This window comes from Suncus etruscus, chromosome 19 (assembly GCF_024139225.1).
Source record: "Suncus etruscus isolate mSunEtr1 chromosome 19, mSunEtr1.pri.cur, whole genome shotgun sequence".
Taxonomy (NCBI): Eukaryota; Metazoa; Chordata; class Mammalia; order Eulipotyphla; family Soricidae; genus Suncus; species Suncus etruscus.
This window is the reverse complement of record NC_064866.1, coordinates 33,191,117-33,210,823: the sequence shown is the minus strand read 5'-3', so window position 1 is coordinate 33,210,823 and position 19,707 is coordinate 33,191,117. Positions and strand designations below refer to the sequence as shown.

The 19,707-nt window shown below is 43.8% G+C and overlaps 1 protein-coding gene across 1 annotated transcript in view; it reads right to left on the bottom strand.

Moving 5' to 3' along the window:
- Positions 1-484: 484 nt before the first annotated feature.
- The window catches only part of NSMCE2 (NSE2 (MMS21) homolog, SMC5-SMC6 complex SUMO ligase), a 306,778-nt gene continuing 287,555 nt past the window's right edge, over positions 485-19,707 (bottom strand). The window contains exons 4-6 of the mRNA XM_049765797.1: positions 13,668-13,768; positions 12,024-12,130; positions 485-785 (exon numbers count right to left, since the gene is read on the bottom strand). Coding sequence (XP_049621754.1) covers positions 674-785; positions 12,024-12,130; positions 13,668-13,768 — 320 coding nt within the window. The 3' untranslated portion in view covers positions 485-673. The remainder of the gene's footprint in view (positions 786-12,023; positions 12,131-13,667; positions 13,769-19,707) is intronic.

Here is a 19,707-nt window from a genome sequence, read left to right as displayed (position 1 = left end):
GAGGAATGGGGAGCTCTGGAGCAATGGAGGGAGGGAAATGGCAATGATTGTCTCTAGTTCATCTGGAGGTACTTACTCTGTGTACCTGTGCTTAAAGAAGGTGGATTTCCAGAGGCTACTGAGAAATTTCTTTTCTAGAAATGGGGGTAGCTGGCCAAAAAAATTTGGGGACTCTGCATCATGGCTGATGAACATCAAGCCAGTACACCTGCTGCTGGAGCCTTCTGTGCCAGTTGGAAGGACAAATAAAAGCATGTGCCTATTTGGAACTGTCAACAAACTCAACCTGGTAAAAGTCATCTGGCACTGCCTTGGGCCCTCATGCTACTGTTTCTGGGCACGTGCACTTCGCATCTCTCTCCACAGTTATTGCTTAGTTGCCACAACAAGGAAGGACAGCTTGGAGTATCAGACACCAACCTAGCCACCTGCCATCACCTAGCCCGAATAGCACAGCGGAAATGGGCCCAGTCGGCACACACTGTGGGTAATCAAAGTTTTATTTAAAATGACAAAAATAAAGACTATAATCTGGAAATTTTGAAGTACATAGAAAAATGTTCTCAATTACGAAAAAGTCCCGGTATGCTGCATGCCCCCCAATGCTCTACAGTGGTCAGGGGATGAGGTCAGCTCAGTTCCTTCCAAGTGGGGTGGGGGCAGGAGGTCAGCCCTACGATGGCTGAGTCCTCTTCTTGTGGCTCTCAATTGCCCTCCTGAGGACTTCATCCTGGATGAGATCAGACAATCGCATATCTTCGTGGCTGCAGCCAATTTTAGGGCATCTGGGAAGGAGAAGGAAAAGCAGAGTTAAATGCTAAGAACCTCAGCAAAGTCTTCTCTTAAATGTACTGAACTGAGGGCCCAGGGAGGTAGTTAGTGCAGGGGGTAAGACCCTTGCCTTGCATGCTGACTCCAAAGTGGTACCCGGCATTGCACAGGATCCTTAGAGTACTACCAGGTGTGACATATGTCTCCCTTCCCAAGAAAGTACTTAAATGAGGGTCAGAGAGATGGTCCAGTGGGATGAGCATAGGTTTTTTATACTAGAAACAAAAATACAGGGGTGGTACGATAGTTCAAGGAGTAAGACACTGATTGCCAGGTATGAGGGCAACCAGGGATCAGTCCCTGGTATTCCATATGGCCCCCTGAGTACTGCCAGTAGTAATTCCTGAGCGCAGATCCAGGAACAACCCCTGAGCACTGAGGGCCCAAAACCAAAAACAAATCCCCCAAACAAAACACAAATCTAAAACACACCCCAAAGCCTAAAAGAAACTCAAAAATTAAAAAAAAAAAAAAGGTATTTTGGGGCCAGAGCAACAGCACAGTGTAGGACGTTTGCCTTGCACACAGATGACCTGGGGCCAGACAAGCCATGTTCAATCCCCAGCATCCCATATGATCCCCCAAGCCTGCCAGGAGTGATTTCTGAGTGCAGAGCTGTGAATAACCCTCTTGATTTTGATGTGACCCCAAAACCAAGAAAAAAAAAGTATTTAAATGATGACATTTTACCAAAAGAAGCACTTTTTCAAATCACTAGGTTAGGAAAGTATCAACCATCCAAATAAGGGGTCTTATGTGTCTAGGCTATGGGCAAAGAATGAAACTTGGGTCAATGTCTTAGGATGTAAACCCTGACCCCACCTGACCTCCATTAATTATACACCCAATACTTCTGAGTGGAACCAATGCCAAACCAGGGGCTCTGTGTCTGCAAGTAGGAGGCCAGCAGGCAGGACTTCACAGAGGACTTGTGTAAAGGCCCAGAAAGGGTTTATGACCCAGAAAGTGAACAACTTCCTCTTGGTACCTTCTCTGTGTTTAGGAAGGCATGGAGCACTATACCAGTGAGATCCAGATTGTCCTTAAGGAGGTTTACCCTACAATCTCTTTGATATATTCATCTCTGTGCCCCCAGGAAGATGGATCCAATATTTTGGCTCTTGGCTGATTTAATAGCCCAATGGGTTTACCCAGCCTTACAAAATTTCCTCTCTAATCCTTTAATAGCTTGGTTTTCATTTTTGTCTTCTGATGCTCAAAGCTGACTAGTTTGGGGGCTTTCATTTGGCAAAGACACAAACATTTAATAAAATATAGCATTAGGCTCTTATTTATTAATGAGTGAATGCAGATTAAAATTCATAAAGATAAATGGATATGGACTTGCATGTGGGAGGACTAAAATTTGGTCACTTGTCTGTCAGACTGGAAAACAATGTGCTTTCACTCAGGCCATTCAAACAATGGGTGTCCTCCACACCTGTCCTGGTGTGTGTTTGTGTGTGTGTGTGTGTGTGTGTGTGTGTGTGTGTGTGTGTGTGTGTGTACCAACGTACTCTCATTCAGTCACTGGGTATCCACAGATGTCCCAGTATGTCTGTGTTTCTGTGTGTATGTATATAAGCCGTGTGGAGTCAGTGCTGAGCTCAGAGTCCTCACATTTCACTGGAGATGTGCATTAGTTCGCTAGACTCCAACTTAGAACAGGTGCTGCTGCAGCCCAGACTTGGCAGCAACTTGGTGCCTGAAGAGCAGGTCCAGTGGCTGTAATGCCCAGGGACAAGATATGGATGTGGAGAAGAGGTCAAGGGTGAGCGAGACTGTGGATTTAATCTTATATAAGACAAAACCTTGGGGCTAGCAGTGGTCCTCAAACTATGGCCCGTGGGCCACATATTATTGTATTTGTATCTTTTGTTTCTTCATTGAAAAATAAGATATATGCAGTGTGCATAAGAATTCGTTCATAAGTTTTGTTTTTACTATAGTCAGACCCTTCAATGGTCTGAGGGACAGTGAACTGGCCCCCTGTTTAAAAAGTTTGAGGACCCCTGGAGAGGCACAGTTCAGGGAGTAAGGTACCTGCTTAACACATATATGATCCAGTTTGTTTCCTGGCACTGTATAGGATCCACCAAGCACTACTGGCACTTCTGAGCACAAAGCCAAAAACAGGTGAGTATTTCCAGTTGTGGCCCAAAGTTCAATTAATATAATAACTCTGGAGGATTTGAGTCACAAGAGTTATAATTTGGTTTATATTTAAGAATGTCACTGGTGGTTTAGCAGAAACAGAAGGCAGAGTGGAAGTACAGAAGTCAGAGGGTCCTAAGAGAAAGGGCTCCTTGGATGATGGGACCAGCTTCAGGAGCTAAGACTGTTGACGGCCCAGGAAACATAATAGGGCCTAGGGAGTGTGCTTTGCAGTGGCCGACCTGGGTTTCATCACTGGGACCACATATGGGCCTTACCATCAATAGTGGTCCCTGGGAACAGGGGTGGAAGGAGGACAACACTGGTGGTGGGGATGCCCCTGATTCAATGTCACTATGTATCTCAAATATTACTGTGAAAGATTTGTAATCCACTTTGGTCAAAATAAAAATTATTTAAAAAAAAAGCACAGGGTCGAAATAAAATCCAATATTAATAAAATAAAGCACAGGGAAGTAAAGTAATTATAGTGTTCTATACACAGGAAAAATAAAATAAAAACCAAGAAATTCTAAACCCCTCAAAAAAATAAAAAAAAGTGATCTCTGAGCAGACTAAGTAAGGGATACAGACTAAGGGCTAAGTTCTAAGCATTGAAAGATGTGGCCCTGAATAACCAAAGAAAGTAAGCTGTGTCTTCAGAACTCAGTGGAGGAGCAGAGACAGTCTGGGAGACATAGATCTGACACCACCATTCAGAGTTAGGCCCGTGCAATGGACAACTATTGGCAATGGAATCAAGGGCCATGACTGGTCCAGGCGCCCTCAGAAGGCAACTCCTCCACCCAGGGCTGGGAGGGGTTGGTGAGGATGCGGCGAAAGCTTTGGCTTTGCAAATCAGGAGGTGAGTCACATGGGAAGGGAACTCGGCATAACTCCAGTTGGATGTGGTCTCCCCAGCACCAGTGGCTAAAGGAAGCCACCTGATTTCTTCTCATCCTAAATCAGACCCTGGCAGAAGAGAACAACCAATGCTTGGAGTTCAACTGAACAGAGCCTATGACTGCCAACATAGACTTGCTCGTTAAACATGGATGGGAGGATTTTAGTGGGGCTGAATCCCTTCCTTGTGGAGTCAGGCTCCATCATAAGCAGTGCTCACTGCAGCTCATTATGGGTACTTGCTCTATTATGACCATTTGTTCCCCACTCACCATTCTCATCTGACTGAGAAAAGGCTCAACTCTTTGTGTCTTGCATACATATGCACATGCTCCTGGTCTCAAACTTTCTGTGTGATGGTCCTGTGCTAGGTGCTAAGCATCCAACTGTGAAATATAAATACGGGTTCCTGCCCAGGTACAACTCTGGTTCAGTGATCCAGAAGAACAGTCACATTAATAAATGACAAATACGAGACAGGACCAAAACTAGCCACCACAAAAAAGAATGACAAAAATATTATCAGGCAGAAGGGAAAGATAGAGAATATCAGGGACTCTTAATTTTTACAGCAGAATCAAGCACAATAGGCCAACAAGAAAAAGAAACTCTTTTTTTGGCTCTGCTCTCTGATCCAGGCAGCTTTATCTCAGAGTGGCATTAATCAATAGAATGACTAATATGCTTGCTAACAATGTTTATTTTTAAATTCTGCAATGTAGGCTGGGGAGATAGCTCAGAGGGCACATGCTTTGCATGTGGGAGGCCTGGGCTTGATTCCTGGCACCACATGGTCCCCTAAGCACTGTCAGGGATGCCCCCTCATCGCTCAACCTTAAACCAAAATATTCAAAGCGCCCTGCAGCACCATCTGGAATGGACGGTTAAAACAGGATTCTAGAACAGCAGCCCTGTGAAGGTGACTGAAGTGATTCGGCTCGGTCTTACAATAATGTAGGAATGTAGGAAACATTTACTACAGTTCCCAAGTCCTGAGGCCTCAAGGTGCATAGAGTCAAGTAAATAGCTCAGTTGTTGAATGGGAAAGACTAGCTCTGGAATTCAGAGAAATAATCTTCATCACTGCTGTGACACGGAACTAACTTTAGCAGGAAGCAGGGACTGGGAGGCCCCTCACTGCCCGCCCTGGTTTTTTTCTGACTGCCAGGGCTACACCACAGCCCCCCACCCACCTCCCTGGAACAAAGACTTTCACCCCGACCCAGACGGTGATGCAGCCTCAGATAGGGAAGTGAAGAATGAGCAGGAGGACTTCCTGATGACATCAGTGGTTTCAGTATGTCCTTGAGAGCACGAGGAGACAGTCTCAGGGGATCAGCCACGTTGCCCAGAGCCAGCCAGGTGACACCTTCATCTCAGAGATGGAGTCCTGGGTGCTTTGTGTTTCCAGGTGACACCTTCATCTCAGAGATGGAGTCCTGGGTGCTTTGTGTTTCCAGAGGGGTTGGGGCCCCCCCAGAGGCTCAAATGTAGGGCTTCATCACCACTATGGTTGCCCACATCCACTCAAGGCTGACCAGATGAGCCAAGGCTCCAGAGTTAAAAACACTTGTGGTGCTAGAGACAAGTGGGGAGGGCATATGCATTGCTAAAACTGGGCTTCGATCCCCAGCATCACATATGGTCATTTGAGCCCCACTAGGAGTTACCCCCGAGTACAGAGCCCGGTGTGAATTCAGAGCATTGCTGGGTGTGCAAAAACCAAATCAATATTAATGGTATGCCTCCTCCTCTCCACTTCCTCCTAACAATAATAATAACAACAAACACTTGAGCTCAGACCTCTTGGCTGTGAGGCTCTGGGTGACTTCATTCCTGGTCTGTGTGAGAGAAGCAGGACAATGAGTGACTAGGGCAAGGACTCATGGCTGGTGCTATACTGGTGATTCCGGCTCTATGCTGAGGTTTCTGGCCCCAGGCAACTGGTGGAGGGAGGGCAGCTTCGCCAGCCCTGAGGAAGGGCAAGTGGGTAGCAGGCATGTGGTACCTTCCACTCAGCCCTGGATGCCTGGAGCAAGGGTGACATTTCAAAGACAGCTCCGTGGAGGAGAGGGCCATGAAGGACCTGGTGGGGAAAATTTATTTCCCCTCTCAGCTCCAATAAGCTATATATTTGGGGGGGGGAATGTTTTGGGATTAATCCCAAACAGTACAGTGGGGGCCAGATAATTCAGTGGGAGGGGCACCTGATATTGGGGTGCTCATGCACAAGTGGTGCTCCTTGGGCCACCAGATCCACATCAGGCAGTGCTGGGGACCTACGAAGCTTCACCTACTGGGATGCAGGGGCCATGCAACACCAGGGATGGAATTTGGGGCCCTGCACATACAGTGCACATGTCCCTGACCCCGGAGCTATCTCCCAGGTCCCTTCAATAAATGTCCTAAGTTAAGAAGACTGAGGTCAGGCCCCAGTGACTTGACACTGATTCAGAGGCTCCTCCAGAGAAATGACTCTATCAGCTTTAGTCCACTAATCCCCACAACATCCTGCTGAGCAAGAGGGGTGTGGCAAGCCTAAATCTTAAATTCTCCTTCATTGCTGAGGAGAGAGTCAGACCTACCAGCCTTGGAGGAGGCTGGGCCCTGGGTCACGGGCAGGACAGAACGGTCTAGTGCAGGAGTGGGCAAGCAGGAAAAGTGGCAGCTTATTGAGGGAAGCTGAAACTTATGGGTGCCTGAGAGGCTGAGGATCTCAGCTTTGACTTGAAAGTTGAATATTCAAAGTGTGTGTGTGTGTGTGTGTGTGTGTGAGAGAGGAGAGAGAGGAGAGAGAGGAGAGAGGAGAGAGGGAGAGAGAGGGAGAGAGAGGGAGAGAGAGGGAGAGAGAGAGAGGGAGGGAGGAGAGAGAGGGAGAGAGGAGAGAGAGAGGGGAGAGAGAGAGAGAGAGGGAGAGAGAGAGAGAGAGAGAGAGAGGGAGAGAGAGAGAGAGAGAGAGAGAGAGAGAGAGAGAGAGAGAGAGAGAGAGAGAGAGAGAGAGAGAGAGAGAGAGAGAAGCCCTGACAATGTTCAGGGCTTATTCCTGGCATGCTAGGGATGCTCAGGTCACCATATGTGATGCCAGAGACCAAACCTTAGTTGGGCAAGCACACCACCCTGCTGTGTCATGGGTCTGGTCTAGATTCTTATATTTGTTATGTCTGGACCTAGACCCAAAAATCCCAGTACATTCAGTGGGTGCTAGTAAAGAAGGTCTATCTATAGATACTTGTAAAATGCCAGTGGCATGGATTCTATTAACATTGCATCTAAGAGAATAAGCAGTGAGGTTAGTCCTAGCACTAGTCTTGACCATAAGAACACTTCTATTTGTCTGTTCAGTGCTGAGGGCTCAAAATACTTTCTTCAAAGTGGTTTTGCTTTTCATTTTCATGAAATTTTCTGGTCCAGACTCAAGTTGAAATTTGGCAGCATCCACAGCCTCTCACTCTCCATTTTTTTGAAATTCTGGGAGATGTTATTTCTTCTTTAACAGTGGAGACAATGAGGGTCCAAGAGATCAGGATATCACAACACAAGACAGGGTCTGCTGTTTTGGACATGTTTCTAGTTAATTTAACTTTATTCTCCCTGATTTCCAATGAAACCATTACTTACAAACAGATCTTGTTCTTAAAGACAGCAGCAGAGGGGCTGGAGAGATTGCATGGAGGTAAGGCATTTGTCTTTCATGCAGAAGGTCGGTGGTTCGAATCCTGGCATCCCATATGGTCCCCCAAGCCTACCAGGAGCGATTTCTGAGCTTGGAACCAGGAGTAACCCCTGAGCACGGCCGGATGTGACCCAAAAATCAAAAAAAAAAAAAAAAAAAAAAAGAAAAAGAAAAAAGAAAAATAGAAAAAAGAAATAGCAGCAAAACTGGAACTGCCTTGTTAATACAAAAGCAGAATACAGCAAATAAAGAGTCTGGTTTATTGAGAGATCTGTTTGAGAACTCTGTTCTAACCATTGTATTTACTTAGGGCTGAAACCTCCATGATTTTATCTGGACTTGAGTGGGCAGAAAGAGCACTTCCTAGATATGCATGTATGCACAGTCATGACCAGTGAGTGTCCAGTGACTTGGTGTACCTGGAACTCCCAACTCACCCACATAATTCAGAAGGAGGAGGAGAAAGAGGAGGAAGAAGAAGAGGAGGAAGTGAGCAGTTTCCAGCCTGATGTGTCACAGATATTTTTGAACACAGGTGACCTGGGACTGCTCATCTTCCTACCTCACACTGGGGGTAAGGACACTGTTCTGTGCTTGTTCTAGAAACTATGGCCCGCGGGCCACATATTGTATTTGTATCTGTTTTGTTTCTTCATTGCAAAATAAGATATATGCAGTGAGCATAAGAATTCATTCATAAGTTTTGTTTTTACTATAGTCAGACCCTCCAATGGTCTGAGGGACAGTGAACTGGCCCCCTGTTTAAAAAGTTTGAGGACCCCTGGTCTAGAGCTTCTGGAGTATGTTTGGGAGAGGTCCTGAAGAAGCTCAGCTTCTTTCCCCCCTTTCCTTCGTGTCTCTCGAATCTATATCTCAGGTTGCCTTGATGAAGTCTTCTTTCTTTTTCCTGACTTTCACTAATGAGCAAGACTGTCTGGCCAGGTGCTGGCTGTGACACTCTGGGCAAGTGATGTCATTGTCCCACATCCTGTCTTCATGGCCACCTGGCTGGCGATCCTCCCTGAGGACAAGTTGCACCTGTGCTGTTTGAAGAGTGGGCCCCTCCTTTAACTCCAGTGTTGCAATTGAACCTCTCTCCAGAGTGCAAGCACCATGTTTCCCGAGCCAATGGATCCTTCCAGACTGGGTGCTACTGGCACTCACACTCAGCATGGCCCAATATGGCACCTTCCTAACATGTTCCTCTGTTCTGCCAGCTGCAGTTGGTGATATGATCCCTCCAAAGATTCAGTTCATGGAGGACACCCATGTCCTTTCTTCCCAGCTTGCAGTCAGCAAGTTCTGCCCAAGGTTTCTCCAGAAACATGCTCATTCTCATTCCCTTCTACTCTTATCTCAAGCCAAGTTCTCTTTAACTAGAATAGAATGCTAGGTTAAAAAGCTGCCAACCTGTCGTTTTTGCTTCATTTTTGGTTGTTGATATGGTGAGGTAGAGAGCAGTGGGGGTGCTCAGGAGTCTGGGGATGTCCTCTCATCAATTCTTAGCTTAAATGGGTTAATGATTGGGGCTGAGGCTTCGGTGTTGCTGGGGGCCTTCAAGGTCATATCTGGAGGTGCTGAATGAACCATATTGTTCCTGAATCAGACCAGGGCCAATCTGCATCCCAATTGCTGGACTGTCTCCTGGACCCTCCCCTTTTTTAATCATCCTTCAAACTGCTGTTGGAGTAACTTTGTAAACTTGATGAGTTCACCTTATTCCCTCAGATCTGTTATGGTCTCTCATGCCTATTAAATACTGTGGTAAGAAAGATGATGATGATCATAGTGTGTGCTGAGTCTTACTTGAATATATCTTTTTTTTTTTGGTTTTTGGGCCACACCCGTTTGACGCTCAGGGGTTACTCCTGGCTATGTGCTCAGAAATCGCCCCTAGCTTGGAGGGACCATATGGGACGCCGGGGGATCGAACCGTGGTCCTTCCTTGGCTAGCACTTGCAAGGCAGACACCTTACCTCCAGCGCCACCTACCCGGCCCCTTGAATATATCTTATTATTAATGTTAAATATATTAATGAGTCAACTATTATCAACCTCTCGATGAGGACACCAGTAAAATCTGAATGGCCTCTGCCACAAGCCTGTACACACTGCTGCTCGTCGCCCTCCCCCATGATTCTGCCTGGCCCCCCATCATTCGCTAGCAAGAACAGACTCTGCTTGGAATGACTCTCTTGCTAGAAAGACCGCTCTTCACCATTTGTTGGAATCCTCTGTATTTTCCAAAGACCAGTGAGACTCCTTTGTCTGCAAGCTTTTCAGCCTCTTTCCACTTAGAAAGGATCATTATTAGTAAGCTGTAGATGGTATCAAATTTATAAAAAAAGATGGCAGAACTAAAAAAGCTTTTGAGGGGCCGGGTGGTGGCGCTGGAGGTAAGGTGCCTGCCTTGCCTGCACTAGCCTAGGACGGACCGCGGTTCGATCCCCCGGCGTCCCATATGGTCCCCCAAGAAGCCAGGAGCAACTTCTGAGCGCATAGCCAGGAGTAACCCCTGAGCCTCACAGGGTGTGGCCCAAAAACCAAAAAAAAAAAAAAAAAAAAAGCTTTTGAAATGACAAAATGCTACTAAAAAAACCCCTTCTAAATATCATGTGCAAATATGTACAATTCAAAAAGCCAAAGGACATTAGAAAGTCAAAGTAGATAATAAACAAAACCCATTTAAATGTGAATCTGTTCTGAAGTTGCTCAAACCTATCCAGGGACTTACGAGAAATACGCTTTGTGTCAGTGTCTACTCATTTTGAAATGACTTTTCGAGAACATCACAAGCTTTAAGATATAAGGTTATGAAACAGAAAGCTAGCTGGAAAGACCTATCTTTAGAAACTTATGTTAACCAATTAAAATTTTGTATTTTAAAGAGAATGCACATTAAAAAGGGGGGAGGGTAGGTGGCTCAAAGGGCTAGAGGGATTGTTTGACATATGGTAGGAGGCCCAGGTTCATCCCTGGAACTGCATGGTCCCATGAACACAGTCAGGAGTGATCCCTGAACATCCAACCAGTAGTCCCCAAGCACTTCTGAATGTCGACAACAAAGTTAATGGATGAAAACAAATATATCTATGTACACACACACACACACACACACACACACACACACACACACACACACACACACACACACACAGAAAGTTAGAGAGGGAAGGCTTGAATGTCCTGGAAACAAAGAATATTCTATTCACAGGAAAGCCCTGGACATTTCTCTAGGGAAATATGAAATTTCAACTCTAATTTGGAAGCTCAAAACAGATAAACATGCACTCAAACAGTCTCAATTTTGCAACTAGTGAGTGGGTAGTTCTTCCAGAACAAATAGGCTAAATTACTTGACTGAATAACCCTTCAGATAACTACAGTCTCAAACACCCTATCTCTATACCTCCACACCCGATGAGGAGTGGTGGGGAATTCCAATTCCAGGTCTGGACCAGCTAATTTCTGGGCAATGAAGAAGAAAATCACACATCAAAGGAACCATTATCAGAAGCCCATAGAGAACTGGTCACACCTGCAATTCCATTCCTTTAACAAATTTGTGATAAGAGCACAAGAAAGGCCAAAGTCAGTCTAGCCAAGTCAAGATTCTGTCATAACAGTCATTCCTTCCATAGGTTCAAGTATGGAAAATCAACAAAAGAAATATTACCCAAACATTCTACTAAAAAAAAAATTCCATCAATTATTTGTGAATTTATCTAAACCAGCTGAGAAATTATTCAAATAATTACAAATATAAAAGGCCTTTTCTGACAATAAATCTTGATCATTCAGAGCAATGGATGCAAATTCTTATCTTAAATGTTAATGTAATGTTTTTGAAACAAATAACCTGCATTACAGTAAAGAAAAAATAACATTTTTACCATTCCTACTTGTCTAGGTAGGTATATGTATAAAGGGAGAAAGAAATATTTCAGGTTAGGAAAGTGAACTGCCACAGTAAGGCACTTATCTTGCATGTGCATTTCCCCAGAGCCCCTGCAGGAGTGATCCCTGAGTACAGTCAGGAGAAATCTTTGAGCACCATGGGGTGTGGCCCAAGACCAATACAAAAACCAAACCAAACAAATAAACAAACAAAACAATAAAAACACTAAACAAACCGAAGGTCTTTTGGTAAAAATTTTCCTTTAGTTTTTTTAGGCCGCAGTACAAAATCATAAAATTTCCTGTATCTAATGATTAAAATGAAACTCAATTCCATTTTCTCCTGTTTTGAAGGTGTGGTTGACATTCCTTCAGCTTCTTCCTGAAAAGATTACTAATGTTCCCCTCACGTATTGTTTTTCCAGAAAGCCAGCTTCCATGTTTACACCACTGGGAGGTGGATATCATGCAGGAGACACTGAGGGTCCTATTCCTTGGCAGGAACTCACCACCGCAAACTGACTGCCCCTAGGAAGGCTCCACCTCCCTTCCGCCACCAACTCACCGGGCCTTTTTCTTCCGCTTCTGCTTGCACTCAATCATTCGAACAATGGCTTCCTCTTCATAGGTGTGGCCACACACTTTATTTTTCATTGGCCTCTTCATTTCCAACTGCAATCAAGAAGACATGAGGCTTAAAGGAATGACAAGGATCCACTACCAGTAACTTTTCCAAGTCACCAGTTATTTGGTGCTGCCTTTTCCTAGACGGAAGTATCTATGTTTAACTTTCCAAAGTCATGCTTTTAATAATTATTACATAGGCAGAAAACAGAGGAAACAGAAGAAGGGTGGCAAAAGTGGCACAAGGTCTATGAGCCATAAATTTATTCCTATATTTTTTGGGGGGGAGGGTTTGGGTCATACCCGGCCCTGCTCAGGGGTTACACTGGCTCTATGCTCAGTAATTGCTCCCGGCAGAATCGGGGGATCATATGAGATGCTGGGATTTGAACCACCATCCTTCAGCATCTAAGGCAAACGCCCTACTGCTGCGCTATCTCTCCAGCCCCATTCCTAGATACTTTTTTTTTTTTTTTTTTGTGGTTTTTGGGTCACACCCGGCAGTGCTCAGGGGTTTTTCCTGGCTCCGTGCTCAGAAATTGCTCCTGGCAGGCACGGGGGACCATATGGGACGCCGGGATTTGAACCGATGACCTTCTGCATGAAAGGTAAACGCCTTACCTCCATGCTATCTCTCCGGCCCCCCATTCCTAGATTCTTAAAGGAAAAAAAAAACTTAACCCACCATCAGTGACAATGTCCCTCCTCCAATGTCAAGGTCCTCTCCCATCCTTAATCTTTTATCAAACTCATTAAAAAAAAAAAAACAAAAAACTCAACCATTACAGTGACTCAAATCCTTCATCATTCTCCTATGTTACCTCCTATACATTTATTTATTTTGGGGGCCATTCCCAGTGTTGTTCAGGGCTGAAGGTGCTTGGGAGGCCATATGGAGTGCCAGGATTGAACCCAGCTTGGCTTTGGGCAGGCAACAGTCCTACTCGTTGTTCTATCACTTTGGTCCCCAATTTTTGTTTTTTTGGGATACACCCAGGTATGCTCAGGGATCAAACCCAGGTCACTTGAGTACAAGGCAAACACCCTACCAAACATACTATCTTCAGCCTCAACCTCCAAAATTTAATTTTTTGGGGGGCACACCTGGTGATGCTCAGAGTCACCCCTGACTCTAGCAGTTCTCAGGAGGGGGACCATATAAATAATGGGGATCTAACCTGGGTCAGCTGCATGCAAAACGAGTTCCCTACTTACTCCAATCCTGCAACCTCCTAAAATCTTATGGAAACAACTGAAAATTTCAGGCCAAGAACCTCTTATGGATACTCTATGACCTCATTTCCTTTGTCTATCACTCCAAGGATAAAATCTGGTTAGAAAGAGCAGTCCGGGGGGCAAAAGAGAAGGGTGCTAGGAACTGGGGTGGAGGGAGGACAACACTGGTGATGGAACACCCCCGATTCAATGCCACTTTATACTGCAAATATGACTATGAAAGATTTGTAATTCACTTTGATCACAATAAAAATTATTTAAAAAAAAAAAAAAAAGAAAGGGAAACAGCTAGTGTTTGATCTGTGTGAAGTGAGCCTTTTCTTTCTGGGGCAGCAGGAGGAAACAGTACCTGTGTAATAGGGCAGATGAAGTTGATCTGACTTTGGGTTACAATCATATCTTCATCTACTCCTTCTGTTCCATCAGCTTCTCTTTCAGCTTGAAGACCATCTGGAGGAGAAAGGGAAGTCTGTGAGTGTCAGCTGCTGAGCGTCAGTCTGCTGAGGATAGAATGGCGATGAGAGGAAGGAAGCTAACTGTTCCCTGGGGTCTATTTGACTGTAGATCCTGTGTTACCACTTGGTATGTAGGAGCTCTTGTGCTCCTGAAAGAATTCTGCAGGAGAGGTGGACTCAGAATTCGAAGGAAACTAAGGCTCAGGGCCAAGGAAATCATTTTCTCAGAGTTGCTAAGAATTACTTTGTGAGCAAGTCCTGGTAAAACCTAGGAGCATGCTTTTGGCAACAGATACCCTAAAGGTACCCTTCACATCTATTTGTAGCATGTTCTCAGGCCAGTAAGGTCTTTTTGTTCAGTGTTGGATTAACGGGGTTCCACCCTATTCAGGATATGCTTGTTACTCATTTGTCGGAAGCACCTTTGGAGGGAAGCATCCGTTGGATGCTTAGACCACTTGTTCTCCACCCCAGGATGTGGTCTGGCACTTGTTAATAAAGACCCTGGGTCTCAGGAAAAAAATGCTACGGTTTCAATTTCCCACCACCAAGATATCTGCAGAAATGTCCTTGTGATTTTGTGTAAGGAAGTTAATGGAAAAGGAAATCAGATATCTAGACTTGCATTACAGTGCTCAGTGTAGGAATGTTTAAGAATTTTCAAATTGTGGGCCTGGAGAGATAGCACAGTGGCGTTTGCCTTGCAAGCAGCCGATCCAGGACCAAAGGTGGTTGGTTCGAATCCCGGTGTCCCATATGGTCCCCCGTGCCCACCAGGAGCTATTTCTGAGCAGACAGCCAGGAGTAACCCCTGAGCACCGCCGGGTGTGGCCCAAAAAATAAAAAAAAAAAATTTCAAATTGTATATTTGCAAAAACATTCTAACGTTTATGTTAAGAGAATTCGATTTTGTATATTTGCAAAAACACTCTAATGTTTATATTAAGAGAATTTGATGAAAAATTTTGTGATATGTATAAGACAAAAATATGAAAAAAAGCTGATTGTCTTGAGAATATGTATGCACAATCTGACCTTTGACTTTTTATGGTGAAATTTTGACTATTGCAAACTAACAATCACTTTTATAAGTTCTGGTCTGGGGTTCCCACCTCTGAGGGAGAACAGGAGAACAAAACTTTCATAGCTTTTCTTTTTCTCTCTCTCCTTTTTTTTTAAACAGAAAGGGAAGTATTATAAGATGATACCCAGCTAGTAACCCACAATAAAAGCAGTCCCCATCTTCCTCTTTCCCATAAATCTCTCGTTTGATATATGAAAGTCCACCTGGATTACTTTTGACCTTCTCCTCCTGATATATGAATATTGGTTTAATAAAGAGAGAGGAATTCTGACTTTTGGCTTGGGGAGATAGTATGTGGGAGAAGCCAATAGCAGACACTGATTCCATTACTCTTGCCTGACTGGCTTGGCTTATTATTTCTTTGCCACTCCTACTTCTTCTGACCCCTCTGTAAGGGGTTTAGAAACATGGTGCCTGGAGTAATTTCACAATCCAGGATATTTATTTTTTTGTTCTTGTTGTGTCAGAGCAGGAATCTGGAGCCTCATAATTTTTCTTTTTTGTCATACACTCTACCACTGGGGTACATTCCTGGCCCCCTGCAAGATATTTCTATTGGGGGTGGGGTGGAGAGGGCATATCTAGTAGTGCTTAGGATTTACACCTAGTTTTGAAATCATGGGATTAGGGGAACACAGGGGGTGCCAGAGATTGAATCTGGATCAGCCAGGTACAGGGTAACTGCCCTGTCTGCTGTACTATTGCTTTGACCCTTAAAGACTTAAAAAAAAAATCCTTCTATATTAGGACTAGAGAGATAGATCAACAGTCTAGGCTCAGGCTTTGCATGTGGGAGGCCTAGATTTGATCCCTGGTACCACTTACATGGTCCCCTGAGCATTGTCAGGTATGGCCCCCAAATCAAATATACACTTAATGAAAACCTCTGTAGTTTTATTGCAGAGATCAAATGAGATAAATATAGTATGCTGTGGACAGATCCTGCTTGAAAAAAGTATTTCAAAAATGGCAACTACTACTACTAAGGTTGAATAGGGTTCTCCAACTTTCCTGTCTTAGAAACCTTTGATCTTAGAGATATTATTAGAGGTAATATCTTGAGAGATATTATTAAGGGACTCTCTCAAAGGACTTTTTTTTTTTTTTTTTTTTTTTTTTTTTTTTTTTTTTTTTTTTTGGTTTTTGGGCCACACCCGGTAACGCTCAGGGGTTACTCCTGGCTATGCGCTCAGAAGTCGCTCCTGGCTTGGGGGACCATATGGGACGCCGGGGGATCGAACCGCGGTCCGTCTCCTAGGCTAGCGCAGGTAAGGCAGGCACCTTACCTCCAGCGCCACCGCCCGGCCCCTCAAAGGACTTTTAATATAAGGGCTTTTATATTTATCAATGTTTAATCCCTTAGGAGTTAAAAATATTCAGCCTTTTTTTAACAAAAGTAACCCCATTGCCTGTCAACACATGATATTCAAAAACTACAAAGTCATATTTTCAGAACAGAAGTTAGGAATAAGTATAGTACTGTTTCAGAGCTATTTCAAATATGAGATGAAAAGGAAATGTAGTAGGGAAAAAAAACAAAAGGTAAAAGACATGGGCACTGAAGATTATTTTCTGCAGAACTGAGGTTACATAGGTTGGGGTGGGCAGTGGGGAGGGGTCCTTGGGACCCTGATGGAGGGAAGTGGGCTCTCTAGTGATGGCTGTGGTGCTGAAATGATGTATGCATGAAAAGTATGATGAACTAATCTCAGCACCAAAATAAAAATGATTAAAATAAAGAAGAATGGTAGCTTCATAGTACTAAACATAACTTCAATGCTTTGCTTACTAGACTATAGCTGGATTTTGGTACCTGTGTATATATCCATCTGCAATGAGGTCACATCTCATAGTCTCTAGGAAACTGCACTCATGGAAAAATGGGAGCAAAGGGCTGATGCCATATTAAGGCCATTGGGCAGGTAGCTGTGAGTCTGTGAGGAGTTGAAGGCTCTCAGTGAGTCCTGAGGGTTTCTAGCATACACTCTGAGAATTGCCAGAAGAGCATGGCAGCCTGGCTTTGAAGCTAGCTTACAGGATTCAGAAATACATGCTCTTTTCTTTGATACTGAATTTACCCTGAGGAAAGTCAGAGGATACAGCAAGTCTTTCTTTTGGGAAAAGGAAGACATGTTATTTTGCAAAGAAATTCAAGATGAATGATTTTTAAAGTACAAGTGCTAACATGTGCACAGTTCATTGTTTCTTCTCCTCCCCCTTTTCATTTTTTAAGGAAAATTATATAGATATGATTTTCTTTTATGATTGCTTTGCTTTCAGTGTGTGAGGGAAACCCTTATCTCAGGTACACTTGGTTCTCATGCATTATTCAGATCCTAAAACTTACTGGTTTGGCCTTCCACCATGGCTGATGTCTTTCTGAAAAGGTACTAGAGTAGGCAGAAGAAAGACTAGAGATATCTGTTCAAGATCACCTACTAAATGGAACCTAGGGATTGTGTGTGATTGTGTGTGTGTGTTAGATTGAGATACAACATGTTTTAGCAAATTAATATTATCTTCAGGCCAGCTTGTATTTTCTTAGAGAAATGTGCCAACCATCAACCCAACTCTCATTCCTAAAAGATAAGAATGAAGGCCTCTAGCTATATGTAATGAAATGAACTCTGACCTTGTTCTAATGCCATACACAAAAGTCCAATCAAAATGGATTAAAGGCCCGGAGAGATAGCACAGCGTTTGCCTTGCAAGCAGCCGATCCAGGACCAAAGGTGGTTGGTTCGAATCCCGGTGTCCCATATGGTCCCCCGTGCCTGCCAGGAGCTATTTCTGAGCAGACAGCCAGGAGGAACCCCTGAGCATCGCCGGGGGTGGCCCAAAAACCAAAAAAAAAAAATGGATTAAAGACATTGATATAAGATCTGAATCTATAAGGAATACACAGGAAAAATAGGAAGATCCCTCCATGATACTGAACCTAAAGGCATCTTCAAGTATGAAAAGCCACTGACCAAGCAAGTGGAAACAAAGATAAACAAATGGGCCTATATTAAACTGAGAATGGGGAGGAGATGAACAGAAACTTCCTCAAAGAAGAAAGGCAGATAGCTAAAAGGCACAAGAAAAAAAAAATGCTCCACAGTATGTAAAGTGGTATATATGAAAAATATTACAAACCAGAATCTAAAAGGAAAAAAAAGGGAGCTGAGAGAGAGAGAGAGAGAGAAAGAGAGAGAGAGAGAGAGAAAGAGAGAGAGAGAGAGAGAGAGAGAGAGAGAGAGAGAGAGAGAGAGAGAGAGAGAGAGAGAGAGAGAGAGAAGAAAAAATGTCTGCCACAGAACAGGCAGAGGGAAGGGATGGAAGGAAATGGGAACAATGGTGGTGGGAAATGTACGCTGGTGAAAGGATGGGTGTTGGACATTGTATGACTGAAAATTAATCACTAACTGTGACTGTATCTCAGTGATTCATTTTAAAATTTTAAAAATGTCCACATCACTAATCATTAGGAGAAGCTAATCAAACCAATGAGACACCATCTCATACTACAGAGACTGGCATACATCAAAAAGAATAAGAACAACCAATGCTGGCATGGATGCATGAAGAAGAAAGGGACTCTAATTCAAGACTGGTAGGAAAGTCAACTGATTCTGCTTTTTTTTGGAGAACATTATGGACTTTCCTCAAAAACCCAGAAATTGAGCTTCCATTACTAGGAGTCATACTACTCCTATTAATATACCCTTGGGGTCGAAAAACACAATGCAGGAAAGGCATTTGCACTCCTATGTTCATTGCAGCACTATTCACAATAGCTAATACCTGGAAACGACCCAAGTGCCCGAGAACAGATGAGTGGATAAAGGAACTATGACATCTATATAAAATGTAATGTTATGCACTCATAAGGAAAAAAATGAAATCAGGGAATTTGTTTATTCATAGGTATACAAGGAGATTATCATGCTGAGTGAAGTGACTCAGCGTTAGAGGCACAGATATAGAAAGATCACACTCATTTGCAAAACATTAAAAATATTGTATGAGTATAATATTCAAAGACAATAGAAAAAAGGGCCAGGAGGGCCTGCCACAAAGGGGAGGGGGAGTGCAGTCAGGACAGAAAAGAGACACTATGACAATGATAGTGGAAATGATCACTGTGGACAAGAATTGAGTAACTGAGTGCTAAAAAGAGATAAAGTGATATGAATGATACTCTTTTAGTATGAGTATTGCAAATAATGCCTCCTAAAATGAAAAAAGGGGAGGGAGGGAGGATGGGGGGAGAGGGAAAGAGAGAGAGGGAAAGAGAGAGAAGAGAGAAAGAGAGAGAAGAGAGAGGGGAAAGAGAGAGAGGAGAGAGAGAGAAAGAAAGAGAGAGAGAGAGGAGAGAGAGAGAGAAAGAGAGAGAGAGAGAGAGAGAGAGAGAGAGAGAGAGAGAGAGAGAGAGAGAGAGAGAGAAAATCTGCCAGAGAGATAGGCTGGGACAGGGGTGGGAAGAAAAAGGGGACAATGGTGGCAGGAAATGTAGACTAGTAAAGGGGCAGGTGTTGGCACACTGATTGAAATTCAACCATGAACAACTTTGTAACTGTGTAATTCAATACAATATAAATTAAGAAAATAAGTATAGATCTGTTTTGCTTTTTTTTTTTTTTTTTTTTTTTTTGGTGGTTTTTGGGTCACACCTGGTTGTGCTCAGGGGAAACTCCTGCCTCCATGCTTAGAAATTGCTCCTGGCAGGCATGGGAAACCATATGGGAAGCTGGATTTGAACTGATGACCTTCTGCATGAAAGGCCTTACCTCCATGCTATCTCTCCAGCCCCCATAGATCTGTACAATCCTATACTTCATGATATTTTTTCATATTAAAAACAGAAC